The 18,201-nt window shown below is 41.4% G+C and overlaps 1 protein-coding gene across 4 annotated transcripts in view; it reads left to right on the top strand.

Annotated features, from left to right (window-relative positions):
- The first annotated feature begins 6,708 nt into the window (after positions 1-6,708).
- Positions 6,709-18,201, top strand: part of GAK (cyclin G associated kinase) — a 65,145-nt gene continuing 53,652 nt past the window's right edge. For 3 of the 4 annotated variants that reach the window (XM_021550349.4, XM_021550350.3, XM_085567305.1), the window contains exons 1-5: positions 6,709-7,028; positions 13,539-13,600; positions 14,839-14,898; positions 16,734-16,848; positions 17,270-17,412. In XM_021550349.4, the coding sequence (XP_021406024.2) occupies positions 6,887-7,028; positions 13,539-13,600; positions 14,839-14,898; positions 16,734-16,848; positions 17,270-17,412 (522 nt within the window). In that variant the 5' untranslated portion in view covers positions 6,709-6,886. Of the gene's footprint in view, positions 7,029-7,563; positions 9,989-13,538; positions 13,601-14,838; positions 14,899-16,733; positions 16,849-17,269; positions 17,413-18,201 lie in introns of those variants that run through there. The other variant, XM_085567306.1, reaches the window with a different exon arrangement.

An 18,201-nucleotide genomic window follows, 5' to 3' on the forward strand; every position in this document is an offset into this window, starting at 1 on the left:
TTATATCCTTAGTCTCAAGCAAGTTTTTAAAAGCTTCTTCCTTTACAAAAACTGATCAATCCACTGCTCTGTTGATAGACTGGAGCTGGAGTGAGGTCAATGTACATCTGTACCTGCACTTTACCTGTCCTGGTAGAGTTAACTGGATCTAGCATAGGAGTGCTGCAGTCACTCCTTGTGACCTCTACATGAGGCACATTTTTTAGTTCCACAAAACTAATTTCTGCAAGTCTTTTGTGAGCAATTTTGCATTTTTATTTTATTTAATGACAAGTTTGGTTTTTATCACAGGACCTTTCATTGCCTGAACATAATCCAGTTTAGTTTGTATATGGCCATGTTGGCATAAAATCTATCATTAACCTTTATTAAAATTTGTTCAAATTGGTATTACCTAAGAAATGGTAATGTAGCTTGCTAATTTTGAAATGTCAGAGTAACTTCCACTTTTAGTAACGTAGAGGTACAATGTTTAAATGGCAAGGGATTGCAGAGATGATCACATAGTAAAATGACTATAATGGCCTTTAGAAAGAGACTTCAGTAAATGGGCATATAATCTCAATTTTACAGCTGTCTCAATTACAGCTAGTATCAATTCTACTGTCATAATACATCACTTTTCCAAAGTGAAACAGTGATGCTTTGGTTCTCATAGAATAAGACCATTTTGAGAAAAAGTCTTATGTTAAATTTAATAAAGAAATTATTTGTTCAGTTGAGGTGTCTGTTAATCATGGCTTATCAACAAACAAGTAAAACAACACCACCCAAAAAACCCCACAGTGTATTTCAGACAGTAACAAAACATACCTGAAACACTTCTTTCACTTTCCTTTCTGACTTCAAAGTTAAAGACCTTCTTCAAGGAATTGGATGGACTCCAAATCCTTCTTTCCTTTGTCATAATGTGATGTTTCAAGGAAGTCAGCACCAGCTGCAGAAGAAATCCCTAACTGCAGACTGGAACAGGTATAGTGTACATTCAATCTCCAGAGACCCTATCTACAAATTTCAGTGAGTTTTCTAAAAACCAGTAAATTAATTTTATTTATACAGGGTAGCTAATTTGCCCTATAAATAATTTTCCTAAAGAAGAGCAAAAAGATAAAAAAGATTCTTTGTTTGAAGCAAACAGAGAGAAGATGTATCTGCTTAATACGTCTAATCCAAAGTTAGAGACAAAACTATTGCTCCACAGAACCATTGAAGTCATTTTTCTTTAATTATTGGCATATTATCAGAAAAGAATAATTTAAACTGGAAACTCAGCTGTAAAGAAAGGGTTCCCAAATCAATAAATGAAGTTATTTAGTGAAATTAGAATGTACCATTCATACATAAAGATAAATTGAAATGTATTTAATTCCAATTGCTTCAAATACTGCTTTATTAACCTCAATATTTTAATATCAAATGAACAGGCTGTTATTTGAAATATCCAGCTAGAGCATATTATAAAAATCTCCCAACAGCAGGTATGAAAAAGTACATCTGCATAAAGAAAAAAAAAATACATCAGAAGAACACAGCAACTTATTTGCATTGCAACAAATACAAAAAGTAACATGAACAAAAAATGTGTGCTGCACAAAATTACCTGGGTGTAACACACAGGTGCTACTGACTTTTCACTTCCCAAATCTGCTGATTCTTGGTGGATTGTGTGAGGCAGAAATAAGCCTAAATATTTCAAATGGGTGCAGTTTCACTTAAACCTAGGCTGGCCAATTAGGAAAGAAAATGACTGGACGGAAGTGCCAGCTTGGCTCTAAGTGTGCCTTTGGTATATTTGTGATCTGAGACTAAATGGAGGGTCTCTATATTCAAATCAAAGATATTAAATTAAGAATGGTCAAGCCTGTTTTGTTTGCTTTGTGTGAGGATTAGCCTTATGACTCATTCTTTTGGACTACATTACAAGAACAATTGCAATAAAAAGTACAAACATTGAGAAGTATTTAATCTTTATTCTGAGATGTACTTCTAAAATAGATTTTCAGCTGTGCTGAACCTAATGAACCCTATCTAGATCTACAGAGACATTATTATGTGTGCCATTTTCTAGTTATATTTTGATTAAAGGTTATACAGAGAAATGCAAAGTAGAATGATAATTCATTGCTGTTTAATTAATTTGATCCCTGAGAAGCTGAAAGCAATTACTGGAATGAAAATTAAAGTGCTATCTTTACTACATGCTAATAGAAAAAAGGAACTTTTCATTTAATAATTCCCGAGTTTATGGTTCTGCCCTGCCTTGACCTTAAGACACCAGAGGAAATCCTTCTTAACCACTTCTCTACCCAAGGTTTTTGGCCAGAATGATTTGTGGAACATTCTGGGTGATGCTGTAGAAGAAAGAAGACTATGTGAGAGTTACAAGAGGAAGGCTGAAACAGAGCATTTTAATCAGGAGCTCAGGCATCCCACTGGAGTACAGTGGTTGTCAGAACTGGGATGCAAACTAGCAACGGATAGCACAACCTTGTTTTCTTCTGCTTTTCAACAGCAACTGTGCCAGCATATAAATGGATAAGCCTTGCCACCTTTAGCAATTAAAAAAAAACCCCAAGCTTCTCAAGCTGCATAAATAAAAAGAATATTTTTTTTTCTGACCATGTATTCTTAAAAACTGTAGCATTTTATCACACTTTTGCCTCAGCAATAAATGAAAATGAGGCCAGTCCCCACCACTGCAGAGCCTTCTGGACTCACTGAATGACCTGCTTGACCTCTCCTGTATTATCCTGGATATTTAAAACCATAGGCAGAAAAATATTGCCCGGGTAATCTTTTAAATTTTTTTAATCCAGAAAAGCTGCAATCATATCAAGGCTTTCCCACCTTATCTGCAGCAGTTGCAGTGCCAAATCCATCCTGTTTTTTTCAAGTGTAATGTTTCTGCTGGCTATCCTACATCTTTTGTTATACTTCCTTCATGTGTAACATAATTAGTCTTCATGCAATCTTTCTGAGAACAATTTCCCACTGTAAGCTATGACTGACCTATCTGAGAAATTTCAAGCATCAATTGGTTGAGCTTTTATTGTCAAACATCATACTTGGTGCCTACCTGCATATAATTTTTTGACTGGAATTTTGAATATTTGTGTCAAGAGCCTTTTTCAACATAAACAGTAAACCCATAAAGTTTTAAATGTAATCAGTTTTCATAGATTAAATTTTATTTACTAATTTTTATACATTAAAAAGGTACACATTGATACAGAAACAAGATTCTCAGACAACACATTTAAAGGCATTTCAATCAGGCATTCTGCTGCTGAGACAAAGTCCTGCTGTCTTGTCCTGCTGCCTGAGGCTGCCTTTATAAAGAAACAGCCTCAGCTCTTTCTTCTGACTTTGAGACATCTCTTCTGAGCTGAGATAAATGTCAGGCTTAGCAGTGAAAAAGTCAGGGAATTTCAGCACGGTGTTACAGCTGGTTAGCAAAAAAAAACCCGCAAAAATCCAAACATGCAAAAGAGGTTATTTCAGCCCAGGACACTCAGTCTACTACTGCAGTTACACCAAAAACCTCAGTCTTTATTTAAGCTGAACAAATATGAAGTAGTTGCCTCATTTCCGTCTGTGACAGATTCTTCCATTTAGGAACAAGAAAGCTACTAAAATAAAACCTAGACCTTCAAAACCAGAAAGATTGTTTCTGTGGGTCATTTTAGGAATTCCTGTCCTTTTTTTCAGTGGCCTTTTATGAATGAGTCTTTGAAGGGGAAGGTGCAGGTGAATGATACAAGGGATGGTGAGTGGAACAATATGGTGTAACAAGCCTAAAGAGCAGTGTTTGTCTGTAAAAAAATAATTACAGCATTTTCCTGAACAAGAATAATCAGGAAAGTCAGAAACCAAAGCAGGACTGAAGGCAAGATCCTTCTGCAGGTAGGATTTCCTGCAAAGAAGTAATGGTAGTGTGATTTATTGTAACAAAAGTTTTCTTACAGGGAGAATTGAAAGAGAAAATTACCAGCTGACCTCTGCTGCAGATAGAAGGAAGTTCTCTATTATAATATTTGATATTTTTTTTTAATTAAAGGTATGAAAACATGGGATTTCATATAACTGTACTTGCCTTTAAGACTACGCTTCTTGACTGATCAAGTATTACAGAACAGCATGAGAATCGCAAGAGGCCATGCCCTGTAATTTACACAGTGCACGGAGAAGAGCAAGTTCTTAGTTTATGGAAATAAGCAAGTTCTTACTTTATGGATGTTGATTGAGAAATACAACTTCAAAAAATGTAACCAGTCATCTGTGCAGGAGAAAGTAGCCATGGCCACCTGAAATCTTACAGAATTTGGGGATGTCTGAGATTGTCTCAAAGGGATGGCTGCTGGCAAGGTGGAGACAGTATGGACTAAACTTCTGAAAGAGAATTTTGACTATTTTTTGTTATTTCTAAAACAAAAGGTTTGGAGGCAAGCCTTTCTTCTAGTGATCTGCTATCTCAGGTCATACAGCCATATTCTGGAAATGGACTGACCAGTTTGGGATCTGCCAAACATACAGAGAGGAGTCAGCCTTGCCTATAAAAGCTCAGGCTGACACTGTCTGTGGATATGGCTATTCCCAACATTCGTGTGTGTGTTGGTTTTGTGCAGCCTGGTCTTTCGTAGCAGCAGGGGCATGGAGACGGCTTCTGTGAGAAGCTTCTAGAACTCTTCCACTGGTAGAGCCAATCCCTGATGGCTCTGAAGATGGACATGCTGCTGGCCAAGGCTGAGCCAGCTAGAGATGATGGCAATGCCTCTGTGATAACATATTTAAGAAGACATTAAAACAAAAGTAGGGGTGCAGATTTAATTCCAGCCAGAGAAGAGGAGGAGGTGAGAACATGTGAGGCACCAAGGTCAGTGAAGAAGGAGGGGGAGGAGCTGCTCCAGGCACCGGAGCTGAGATTCCCTTGCAGGCTGTAGTGAGAAATGGAGAAGCAGCTCTGCCCCTGCAGCCCACGGGGATCCAGGGAGATCCACCCGCAGCCCATGGGGAGACGCCGGTGCTGGAGCGGGTGGATGCCTGGAGGAGCTGTGATCCAGTGGGAGACCTGATGGAAGAGGGAGCCTTGCTGCCAGGCTGGAGCAGCCTGTCCTTGGAGGGCTGCACCTGTGGAAGAGTGACCCACGGCACAGCAGTTTTGGGAGGACTGTGTGCCCCTGGGAGGGATCTGCATTGCAGCAGCTTTGGGAGGACTGCTGCTCCTGAGATTTGGAGCCACGCTGGAGAAGTTCACAGAGAACTGTGTCCTGTGGGAAGGGACCCCACGGGTCACAGAAAACCTCGGGTGATGAACTGGCCAAAATCCACATGCCCTGTCTCCCTGCACTGTCGGTGGAGGGGAGGGTGGGGTTGGTGGAAGAAAAGGTGTTTTTAATAGCTTATTTTACTTCTCATTATCCTCGGATTTTGTTAGTAATAAACTTACTTTTTATCTCTAAGATGAGCCTGTTTTGTCCTTGGAGTGTTTTCTCCCGGTCTTTGCCTTAACTTACGACTCCGTTAAATTTTTCTCTCCTCTGCCCAGCTGTAGAAGAGGAGGGTGAGTGAGCGGCTCTCTTTGGTGCCTGGCACTTTGCACCCGCAGTGTCAAACCACGACAGTGACACACGCAGAGCGCTCCCGCACCGCGCGTCCCGGCTGGCAGCGGGGATGTGGGGAGGGCAGCGGGGAAGAGCGACAGGTGTGGGAAGAACAGGTGAAGGAAGACGAACAGGGAAAGGACGGCAGTAATGCTCTGCGGGAAAAGCGCAGGTGCTGCCCAAGCGCCAAGAGGTGCAGAACAGGATGAAACTTTATCTCTCGCCGGCCGCCAACCTAAGTGTTAAACTGCGGAAACACAGCGCTGCCTGGGGAAGGGAGACCCTTCCATGGAGAAAGCGTCTCGGGCAGGGCGGGAAGGCGAAATTCGCGCATCCCCCGCGGCCGGGGGAAGCGAGAGCCGGTGAGGGGACGCTGCAGGAGCGGAGCCAAGGAGGAGGGGATGGTGCAGGAGCGGAGCCAAGGAGGAGCAGGAGCAGGAGCCGGTGAGGGGATGGTGCAGGAGAGGAGCCAAGGAGGAGCAGGAGCCGGTGAGGGGATGGTGCAGGAGCAGAGCCAGGGAGGAGGGGATGGTGCAGGAGCGGAGCCAAGGAGGAGGGGATGGTGCAGGAGCGGAGCCAAGGAGGAGGGGATGGTGCAGGAGCGGAGCCAAGGAGGAGGGGATGGTGCAGGAGCGGAGCCAAGGAGGAGGGGATGGTGCAGGAGCCGGTGAGGGGATGGTGCAGGAGAGGAGCCAAGGAGGAGCAGGAGCCGGTGAGGGGATGGTGCAGGAGCGGAGCCAAGGAGGAGCAGGAGCCGGTGGGAGGACGCGGGCGGGCGGAGGCAGGAGCAGGAGCTGGTGAGGGGATGGTGCAGGAGCGGAGGCAGGAGCAGGAGCCGGTGAGGGGATGGTGCAGGAGCGGAGCCAAGGAGGAGCAGGAGCCGGTGGGGGGACGCTGCAGGAGCGGAGGCAGGAGCAGGAGCCGGTGGGGGGACGCGGGCGGGCGGAGCCAGGAGCAGGAGCCGGTGAGGGGACGCGGGCGGGCGGAGCCGGGCGGCAGCCGGAGCTCCTCCCGCGGCGGGCGGAGCCGGGCGGCGGCCGGAGCTCCTCCCGCGGCGGGCGGAGCCGGGCGGCAGCCGGAGCTCCTCCCGCGGCGGGCGGGCCGCGGGCCGGGAGCGCGTAAGTGACGCAGCGCTCCCGGAAGCCGCCGGAGCTGGGGGACGGTGGGAGCGGCGGGCGGACGGGCTCTCGCCGCGGCTGTCGGTGGCTCGGCGGAGCCCTCCAACCCCATCCCGCTCTGCTTCCATCCCTTCCCGTCCCGTTCAGTTCCATTGCCTGCCGGGGGCCATGTCGCTGTTCCAGTCCGCCCTGGACTTCCTGGCGGGCCCCGGCTCCTTGGGAGCCGCCAGCCGTGACCAGAACGATTTCGTGGGGCAGACGGTGGAGATGGGCGACATGAAGCTGCGCATCAAGCGGGTCATCGCCGAGGGTAAGAGCGGGCGGCGGGGCCGGGCCGTGCGGGGCTGGGATGGGCTTCCCCGCGGGCCTCCTGCTCCCTTTTCCCCGTCTCCCTTCCCAGAGCGGGAGGGTTTCCTCCTCGGCAGGCCGCGCCCGGCTGGGGCGGGCCGGGGCGGCAGCTCCGGCCTCGGGAAGGGCTCCCTGTGGCCGTGCCGGGACAATGTCCCCACGTCCGAGGGGGTTCGGTGTCCCCACGTCCGGGGGGGGTTCGGTGTCCCCGGGTCCCGGGGGAGGTTCGGTGTCCCCAGGCCCAGGGGAGGTTCGGTGTCTCCCGGGTCCCGGGGGAGGTTCGGTGTCTCCTGTCCCGGGGGGGGTTCGGTGTCTCCCGAGTCCCAGGGGGGGTTCGGTGTCTCCTGTCCCGGGGGTGGTTCGGTGTCTCCTGTCCCAGGGGGGGGTTCGGTGTCTCCTGTCCCGGGGGAGGTTCGGTGTCTCCTGTCCCGGGGGGGGTTCGGTGTCTCCTGTCCCGGGGGGGGTTCGGTGTCTCCTGTCCCGGGGGGGGTTCGGTGTCTCCTGTCCCGGGGGGGTTCGGTGTCTCCTGTCCCGGGGGTCGCAGCAGTGCTCGGTGTTAATTCTCGCCTCAGGAATAGCCACCGAGAGCCGCTGTGTTGTGTGGCTTCTTCGCTTTCTTCGTGTTTTAAAATGCCTTCATCACATAACAGAACTCAGAGGAGCTGGTAGTCTGTGATGGTCTTTATAACCTACCAAGGACCCTCATGAAAAATCTGGATTGCGTGGTGGTTTTTTTTTTTATTTTTATTATTTTTTAAAATGCCTTCATCACATAACAGAACTCAGAGGTGTTGGTAGTCTGTGATGGTCTTTATAACCTACCAAGGACCCTCATGAAAAATCTGGATTGCGTGGTGGTTTTTTTTTATTTTTATTATTTTTTAAAATTTATTTTTAATCACAATGTATATATACTATTCTGCCAAACACGCAAGGTTGCCTCTGTTGTTTGGGGCTTTTTGGAAAAACTACGGAATGCAGGAAATGTGTTTGCTTTGAACACGTGTGTCAGGAGGCTGGTTTTACTGTGAACATAGACTTTGCTAGAGTACAGAGTGTTAAATATCCAGGCAATTTCCAGTTTTGGTGAAGCTTTGGGTAGGTAGCCTGGCACACTGCTTGTTAATCTGTTTTAGAAAAGATGATATGTTTGATAGATGCTAATTACTTAGATATTATAAAAAATTTGGATCATCTTAATGCTTGTGATCAGAGAAAATACTTTATTTCCTCTAGCAGAAGAACCATTGAAGGCTACTTTCAGAAGACTAAAATGCAGACTTTTCTATACTATTGCAGTTAAATATTTCATTAACTTTGTAGAAGTGGTTGATGTTATTTAGGTTGAATACCTCAAAACTCTGCTTAGAGCTCCTTTTGGATGTTGGAGTTTCTTCTTCTAATTATCTCATACTAAGTAGTTTTCTGTTGAAATCTTGGTGATAAGCATAGAAGAAAATCTTGGTTAAAATTAGCTAGTTCAAACCATTTGCAAGCTACATATAAAATTTTTGAGCTGTAAAACAACAACAACTAGGTCTTCACCACTGCTGTATCTTCTTAAGGGCAATAATTTGTTCCTTGAATGCTCAAGCACTTTTGGCATATGATCTTAGAGAAAACCTGTCAGTTTCTTATGTAGTAAGTTGCATTTTAAATAGTACTAGATGTCATATCCTCCTGTTCTGCTTTCAGCCTTTACTTACAGCTTCTTTACAGCCAGAGTTGTGACTGAAATGTAAGCACTGAGTAGAATGTGAATGCTAAAAGAACTGTCTGTGCTGCTGATACTGTAAAATTCTTGCTGGCAGTGACCACAGCAGTTACTGAAGGACAAAGGAAAGTTAGGGCAGGAAGGTATTTTTGAGGCATATATACTGTTTAGTTCTTGGCTTTGGAGCAGGTATTTTAACACTTCACTTTGACAGCAGCCTACTGTTTCCCAGAATATGGCACAGGCATTGTAAAATGTCAGGGGAAAGATGCCAGGTTAGATGACTTAAAGCAAATGGAGACATACTTTAACTCTACAGCTCTTTACAATTTCTCTGTAATCACTGCTTTGTGTTCCATGTTAGTTGCAGTGTTATCGTTTTATGTTATTTTGATGTTCATTTTGCTAGCTGAAGTTGGGCTAACTGCTTGCTTTTTCTGGAAATATAATTTTCTAGCCAATGTAGCCAGTCTAAAAGAGCCCTTGCAGTATGCTGAGTATAAAGTTAAAATAGGTGTAAAATATAAAAATCCCAGCCTCTCCTGTGATCTTCAGACTTGTATTTGTCTGTAGCATATAGTTTATTTTATTGCTCAATTTGCATTTATCTTTCAACTCTGGACATGTTGTGGTACCTTCTGATACATTGATCCACAACTGTGGCTTACATGTATTCCTTCCTATGGTTACAAATATGGGATCTGTTTATCTTCTAGATCAGTTCTTTCATGCCAGATTCCCTTCTGGAAAGTCAAGTGCTGCTTTCTGAATCTGGATTTCAAATCTGTGGTGAACTGTGTGTCATCTGCCAACGCAGACTTTTCTGTAGGCTCGTACGCTCAGCTTTGTAGCTGGTGTGAACAGTGCCTGTGGTTTAGTGCTGCACGGTATTGTGTGGTGGCACAGGTTCAGTTGTTCCTGTAGCCCACAGCTCATTCTAGCTCTGTAGTGTGCACCAAATCCATGTTTGGCTGTGCTCTAGGCTGAGATGTGTTGCACAGGTCGCTTGGATGCGTTTTCTTGGTTGTTTCACAGAGGTGTTGTGCTGGGGTAGGACTGGGCTGATTGAAAATACAGTGTGCTGCTGCAGGAGGCTGACAGCAACCTGTGGGGGATGAGCTGGTGATGTTCTCTTTTGCTGATACTACCTCTGAATGCAAGAACAGACCAAGTGTGTCACAGATTGGATTGAGCACTTCCAGACTATGGTAACTTATTTTTTTTCTTGCTTGGACATTTCAGTCGCTCACTGCAGATAAGATTTTAGAGGACCTTGGTGGAGGCCTTTACATATAATCCCTTCTTGCTCTTGGCAAGGTGTCATTAATTCACATTCAGGTGTCATGGCTCTCTTGGATCTTCCTGTTAAGTGCACGGACCCCCCCCCCCCCCCACAGTGTTACTTCAGTAAAATAGTCACGGATTTCCTGCCTAATTGGTGAATACTTTTTTATATGAGACTGAACAATTTAGAATATACCAGATTGTGTGAAAAACGGGGAACAAGCAAGTTCTGTAGCACGTTTAGCAACTATTCTTCACGTGTTGTGAAATCTTATGCTTTGTTTGAGTAACAAACAGTGTCCAAAAAGCACACAAGAAGAGAAACATGATGAGAAAAAGAATGCATTATTCAATCTGTTTGATATGAGTCTAAAGCTTTTACCATAATGAAAAAAATAATTCCTTAGTCAGAAATAGAGCAATAGGCTACAGCCTTAAAGTCTGGGTGCAGACTTTAATTTTTTTTTTTTTTTAAGTTTAAAAATAGATGTCATACCTTGAAGCTGCATAGGTAGGTGACTTGTTTACTTCAGGGCTTCCTCAATATGTTGAGTGTGAACAGACAGCATTACAGGTTGCCAAGCTTATAGGAACAATTCTATGGTTTCTGCAACTACTGGATTAATAAGATAAAGATAACCTAATTAAGTCCATGTTTTGTGGTGGATTTATTTTGTAAACCTCTACCAGCAGAAGCACACTGAATGCTTAATGCCAAGTTTCTGTGAACATTGTTAGTTTTGTTTGCTTGCAGATAGGGGAAAAAAAAGATGATTCCTAAGGAACAACTAAAGCACCTGACCTAGCAGCTGTCCAGCTTCCATTTTCTTTGCTGGAAATGTAGACAATGTTTTCAACATGGCACAGAACAGTTCCATTTTTTAAAGCTGTTGTTTCTTGGCTGTAGCAATTCCTGCTTGCAGAGGAGCTCTCAAAGTTTGAAGATACTCTACCTCTGCTTCCCAAGGGTGTGGGAAAATGTACAGATCTTTAAGTTTGGGCCATCCTTCATTCTTGAGGCAGTTTCATCATGTTACTAGGACTTGCAGTGGACACAAATACATGACTGGACTTAAAAAAAAAAACAACAAAAAAAACCCAAAAAAACCCCAAAAACTTTTGAATCAATGCTTGGCAACAGTAACAGAACATCTTTTCTGTTTTGATGCTCCGATAGAAAATCTTTCCATTAAAATACACTATAACTTACATTCTGGGCTAGAATTACAGTGTTTCAATAAAGTTGAAATGTAAACCACTGAAAGTTGATGTGAAAACAAATTTGGTCAGTATTTAGGAGGGGAGTAGACAAATAGTTACAAACAGGAAGCTACTCACACCCTTGCTTTCTCATGTCTAGTTAAGTGTGTAATGAAACAGTGAGTGAACAGTAACAAGCACTGTTACATGTCCCTATTTTGATGTGTCTCTAGCTGTCATTTTACTGAAGCTGGTTATCTGAAAAAAAGGATTTGTGAAGATAAGTAAAACAGGAACATGATAAAAAAAGAGCAGTTTAAAATCCAACTTGATGTGTGAATACAGTGAAGTTATTCAGTATTATGTGACACCTAGGTTTGACTAGAGGGAGAACCCAAATCTCTTGGTTGGAAAAGCAAGAGTCTTCAAATCTCTGTAAGAGAATGATGAAGTACTCAAGGACCACTGCCTGAGGCCTGTGGTGGTGCAAGGATAAGTTTAGAGTGCTTGCTAATAAATAAAGCAAATGAGGTAGAGTTGGTGCCTGACTTTAATGAGATGGTGTGGTGCTCTGTAGTGAGCCTTGATGTGTGAAAGCTTGTGTCTACAGAAAAGAAATAAACCCAGCTTTCTTCTGCTGTAATTTCTGAACTAGCAAATACTATCTGAGATGACCTTGGAGGGCTTGGGCTTTCTTCTGAGATGGGGCTCTGAAATGCCTCAGCAATGCAAAACCTGTCTCCCTGGGCAATAGCTGGGTGGGTGTGCACATATCTCTACACTGGTGATCTGTATGGGAGAATTCTAAGGTGATTCTGCTGATACAGATATCCTCAGGAAACTGTCTTAAAACCATCTACAAACATTTACATGAGATGAAAAAATGAGTGAAAACACCCTAATGTAAATATATTCTTTAGACACCCCTAGAAGTTGTTCTTCTTTTAACTTCCATTTTACCATTTACCTCAGTTAGGTCTGCTGTACAGGTGTTTGTTGAAAGTGCTTTTTAAATTATTTTTTCTGAATGTTTGCAAAATATATTTGTCAGGGAGCTTGGAGTAAACTGTTATGGTAGAGGAGAAGTTTTGCCAGTAAACTGGTCCCTATGGAGGGTATATTAAGACTGCTTTAATAGACTACTTCTTCAAGGGAGCCAGCATCAAACTGTAAATGAAACTGCTTTTACAAATGAAGCAGTAGGACTAATTTTACTTTTTATTTAAGAACTGTTTTCACTAACAACAACAACAACAAAAAAAGTTAAAGTACCTTTACAACATGCTCTAACTTCTTTGGTATCCCAGAAAATCCATGGAATTAAATTTGGTTTCTGCTGTAGTGCTGCAGTAGTAGTAAACCAAGCACTACATGTAATGAGCTGAGTTGTATGGAGCTGAATTTCGTTCAGGTGAAAGAGTGAAAATGAAAGAATGCGAAACTTGAAGCTGATGTTTTGAGAGGAGCATAGTTGTAAAAGGTGAGCTTGTAGGCCACAGCAGTTGGATTCTCTATAAGGCAGGTGCAATGAAGCAGGAATTAACCAGGCATGATACCATTGGCTTTTCTCTGAAGATCTGGAACTCCATTCTGTTTAGCATTTCAGCACTTGATAATAAAGTGCAATCACTGAAGTAGAAATGCATATTTTAAGCTAGTTACATACTCTCCAACTTCTGCTATCTCAATGAGGTTTGCACAGTGCTCTTGAGCAAAAGGAAGTGTTTGAGAAAATAGATAGTTTGATAAAAAGAGTTGGAAGGGAAATATTTTATGAAATAACGTGTTGCAGTTTGGTAATAACATTACCCTTATTGTAATGTGTGCTTCAGTGCTTGAAAATGCTTTCTGACAATATACTTACCTTAAAAACAGGAGGTGTATGTTTAGCACTTATCTTCCTTAGTTATTGCTGGTTTTTATACAAAGTGTTAGCAATGTAATACCAAAAATTTTAATTGAAATTATTAGGTGTTTGTATTTGCTGTACTGAATTTTGATTTTATAAGGACCTTTAAAAAAATGGCTTCATAAGAAATCTGCATATGCAGACTTAACAAAATGCAGGAAAGTAACAAAGTCAGTGTGCTCTTTGCATATGTACAAGAAAGGAACTCTTGCTGAATATCAGCAGTCTTGAACAGATGCTGAAAAATGTGTGCTTGGTACATTTAGAAATGTATCTAAATTCATGTATTGATTCTGTTAGACTAAAAAGAATGATGTACCTGAATATTGAAATGAAAACTAATTTAATTTGCCTTCTTCTTGTAGGGGGTTTTGCTTTTGTCTATGAAGCTCAAGATCTTGGAAGTGGCAAAGATTATGCTTTGAAGGTAATATTAATTTACTTCACTATAGGTTTGTAAGATCTGTCTTGTAGCTTGATATTTTAGCATGACAATTATTCCTTGATGTATGCCACTGAGCAAGTAACTTGGAAAAATGCAGTGTATTAGTGGTGTTTGTAGCCCACTATTTAGAATGTTTATTCCAGTTAGAACCCTACACTTCATACTTCGGTGACAAACCAGGGAATTGGTCTTTTAGGTGTTGCTAGTCTTTATTTTTTTATTTGGTGTAGAAAGTCATGATCCAGTCCAAAACATTTTGTTGCACAAGTAAAAAGAATATTTCATGGTTACCTGAAGTGAAGCACAAGAATCTTTTTCACTCATCAGAAGCAGATTTAGCCTACCTTCTTACTTAAAGAGTAAATTTCCATAGTATTAAAAATAATTTGACTCATTGTTTAAATATTTGGCCTGGTATTTTTAGAGACACTTTTCTGGATTCTTGGTTTCTAGAGGCTTCTGGTAATCAGCTGTAAACAGGGTATTTGTATGAGGGGTGGGAGAGGTAAGTTGGCATTACACCACCAGTAATAAATTTGACTTTTTCAATTTCATTCCACATCCTCCAGTAACAAAATATGTGACCAAAGCCACATACTATAACTGTTCAAAAGGTCCTCTAGAAGTAGCCCCATATAAAAAATAACAGGTAAAAAGTGAACCATTACTATACTTCCTCTGTTCTGTAAAACCAATACTTTTGCAAGAGAATGCTCAGGCTGTTTGTAGTCAAATGTTGACTGCAAATCCAGAAATTCTAATTCTAGAAATAGTAATTCTTAATTTTGCTATTGATTACAAAAATATCATTGAAAAAGCATGGCTACATAATCTGGAGGAGTTTAGTCTAGAATGAGTTGAAGGTTGTTGCTGAAAATTTCAGACAGAAGGTGAATCTTTCCTTGTTAGGCCACAGTGCTGCAGCCAGGAGACTTTAGTGCTTTATATATCAGAGCTATCTGAACAGTTACTTTAAAGAGTGTCAAAAATTACAGGTGCTCAATTATCACTAAACCTGAATAGTCCAGGTAACTGGAAAACTGGGTATTATTTATGATAGAATGTTGAAACATAGAATAAGCCGGCTTTGTTTCCTGCCCCATTACAGTTCCTTGGGTTTTTGACTCTAGTTTATCCTTCATATTCTGCCAAAATCTATACATTATTATTCTGTAAGTTTCACTAACTGTATCTTCTCAATTATATTGGTTTTTTGACAGCGATTGTTGTCTAATGAAGAGGAAAAGAACAAAGCCATCATCCAGGAAGTTTGTTTTATGGTATCCTTTTCTGTGCCATATTTAACTGCCTGAGATTTCTGGGTAACAAAAGATTGCTGTACAGATTCTGTTTTTCTTCATGCCTAAGAGGACTGACGTTCTGCAGGTCTGGGTTCATGATTTGTCATGAATCTGCTATAATGAATCAACATCCAGAAAGTTCACTTCTTCAAAAATCGGAGAAATACAGTGTGTGCAAATTTTTGTAGCTAGCGTAGACTATGCCATGTACTTCTGGCAAGAAGTGAAATTCTTATTTGGGCATTCTTGCAGCCCTGTGAATGTTGTCGAGACCCTTTGACTTCACATGATAGTTAGATCTTAAATAGAATTCCCTCACGTGCTTTGGATTTATTGCTCTTTGCTTTTACTCTCAATATTTATTGATTTCTCCTTTGGATACATCTGGCTTTAAGAAGTAGTGCTAGTTATTAAGGAAGAAATTTCAGTAGTCTACATGCATTGAAAATAAGCATATGTTTCTCAGGGTCCTTTATCTCAATGTCCTCTTTATTTTCAGTGATGTCAGGTAGTAGGGTATAATGTCATGTAAGTGTATTTTAAATCCTTGATTTTAGTAAATTCAATATTTTCTCCATAACCCAAACACAATTCTACAACCTGGCTCCTCTTGGACCCTCAGTGTGTTTCAAGAGTCAGTTATTCAGCTGTGGTATACTGATGTGTTCCCTTCTGAGTGTTCAGCTTAATTTTGAATTAGCAGGCAAACCCACTGATCCTAATTTAAGCAACGCAAACATTTTGTTTTATGATTGCTGATATGTCTGGCAAAATCTTAGCCTAAACACCACTTTTGAGAAGTACTCTTCCAAGACAGAATACCATAGCACTATACATTTTCTGTCTACTCTGACATTATCTTGCCAAGAGTAAAGAATTCAATGCTCTTTTGATGTTTTTCACAGCTGGGAGCCACTAAAGCAGATCATGATGTGTTGTACACATGATGAAGGGTTAATTGTTGCTAACTTTGAGCTAAGACTGTGAAATGCAATAAATTCCTGCAGCTCTGAATAGAGGGTTGTAGAGAGATGCGTAAGATCAGATTAATGTGAATTGTATGGATCCAACTTGCCCTTTTTAATAGCTTTTTTCTACTTACGAAGTCTTTGTTTTTCGCTTTTCAGACTTGGTGAATGCATCCTGTAAATAGATTGTGTTTGTCTCACAGGCACAAGTCTCAGTGTATACACAGACAGGCATAATGCAACATAACTTCCACTGGCAGGAGCTGAGATCACTTATACTGTACTCCCCTTTACATAGCTCAAAAATGATGCCTCAAGTTTTTGAACTGATAAAGGTTTTAGCAGGAAAAAATATTACTAATGATGGAAGGATAAATTCCTTGCCCTTTTAGGTCTCTAATTGTTTTGAACTCTGTTTTAATTCCTTAAAATTGAAGCATGGCATACTTAATACTTCTTTGGGAAAGATAGGTGAGGATACAATGGCCCTTTCTTGATCAGCCATCTAGAGAAGCAGCTGATAATTAGAAGATGTCCCTGCTACTTCTGCTAGGCAGTCATTGTCAAAAGACAAAAAGACAAAAAGAACTAGCCCTGTTACTGAATCCAGTTGCTTCTGAGCTGTAATCATAAGGATTTAAAATTTTTTTTTACTTTTTATTACGCTACCTTAGATTCCTTTCTCAGATTTCTTATAGCTGAGGCATGTATTTCGCTATTTTGCTTAGGCTATTGATTGCAGCTACTATGCTTTCTGTGGTTTTAAGCTAACATTTCAAATGAACTACTGGATGCAATAGTATCAATGAACTTGGGAGTCATCTTCCTTGAACCTGTTATCTCCAGAAAAAACTTTCAGGTCATCCCAACATTGTCCAGTTTTGCTCTGCAGCATCTATAGGAAAAGAAGAATCAGACACGGGGCAGGGAGAGTTTCTTCTGCTTACAGAGCTGTGTAAAGGTAAACTTTACTTCTTTTCCCAGCACACTTCTTCTGACAGCTGTTCTGCACAGGTTGCTTGTTAACTTAAAAGCTTGAATGACTGTAGAAGATAGCATGGTTCAGTGGATCTAGAGTTCAAACTTATCTTTTATAGGATAAAGATCATGGTTTTTTAGACTACAGTTTAACCTTGTCTTAAATATGAGGTAATCATTAAGGTTTTTGTTTGGGACTAGTCAGAGAAAGGAATAGTAGGAGTAGTTCCTTAGAGTGCCCTTTCTTTTGTCATTGTAGTCAGTGTGGACTTGTCCTTTTCAGAAAATGTATTTAATACAACTCAAGATTGTAAGCCTTTCTTGAGAAGGGTCTATTTGTGTCAAGCTTCCAGAATTTGCAGTGTTTTCTGTGTGCTTATGTAAATTTCTCTCACTTCCTGCAGGACAGCTTGTGGAATTCTTAAAGAAAGTAGAATCCAAAGGACCTATCTCTTGTGACACAGTTTTGAAAATCTTTTATCAGACATGCAGAGCAGTGCAGCATATGCATAAGCAGAAGCCTCCTATTATTCATAGAGACTTAAAGGTATGTTACAATATTTAAAGGCTGAACTTCTGAAGAGCAAAGGAGCCCGTTGGGCTGGATCAGTGTTAAAAACAATTCTTGAGCAAAGTGCTTAGATCTAGTGCCTTGCCATAACTATTGAGTGTGAAGATCATCACTGAAATACTTTCATCTCTTCAAACAACTTCTCCTTGTGCTTGCTGTTTAAGAACTGCTTGTACCCTATGAAACAAGCTGTCAGAAAAGTAGTGCATCATGTTTTGCTGATTGAGTTAGCCTCAGTATTTTGTTTTTGATAAAATACTCAGTTACTAGTGAAGTGCAGTTCTGGGATTTTGTAGGTGTCTTAATAAGAGAGGTAAAGCTTTGAAAGAGAAAAATGTTGAATTATCTGTGATAGATTACATTGCCATTGAGAACGTGTAGTAAGCTGTTAGTTTTAGAGCTGGTAACTTGCACTGTACTTCAGTGCTTCTTTTTAATTTGGATTGTAAAATTTGAGAGACATAATTCAGGTTAGATTTTGTTTCTTAGGGGTTTTTTGTTGCTTGTTTTGTTTTGTTTTTTAATTTGCCTTTACCTGGAATCTATAGGCTTATTCTGTAGAAAGTGTTCTACCTTTAGGACCTTTGGAGATTTGAAACGACTTATCTGGGTTTGAATTTTGTATTTTGAAGACAGGGGTTCATCTTTACCTAGTCAACATGCTTTAGATGAAGAAGCCCTCATTATCAGTGAGATTCTGCTGTACTCTGAATATATTTGAATTTTCCTTAGCATAAAAAAATAAGACAAAGGAGATTCTTATTC

Source organism: Lonchura striata, chromosome Z (assembly GCF_050655825.1).
Source record: "Lonchura striata isolate lonStrDom1 chromosome Z, ASM5065582v1, whole genome shotgun sequence".
NCBI classification, from domain to species: domain Eukaryota; kingdom Metazoa; phylum Chordata; class Aves; order Passeriformes; family Estrildidae; genus Lonchura; species Lonchura striata.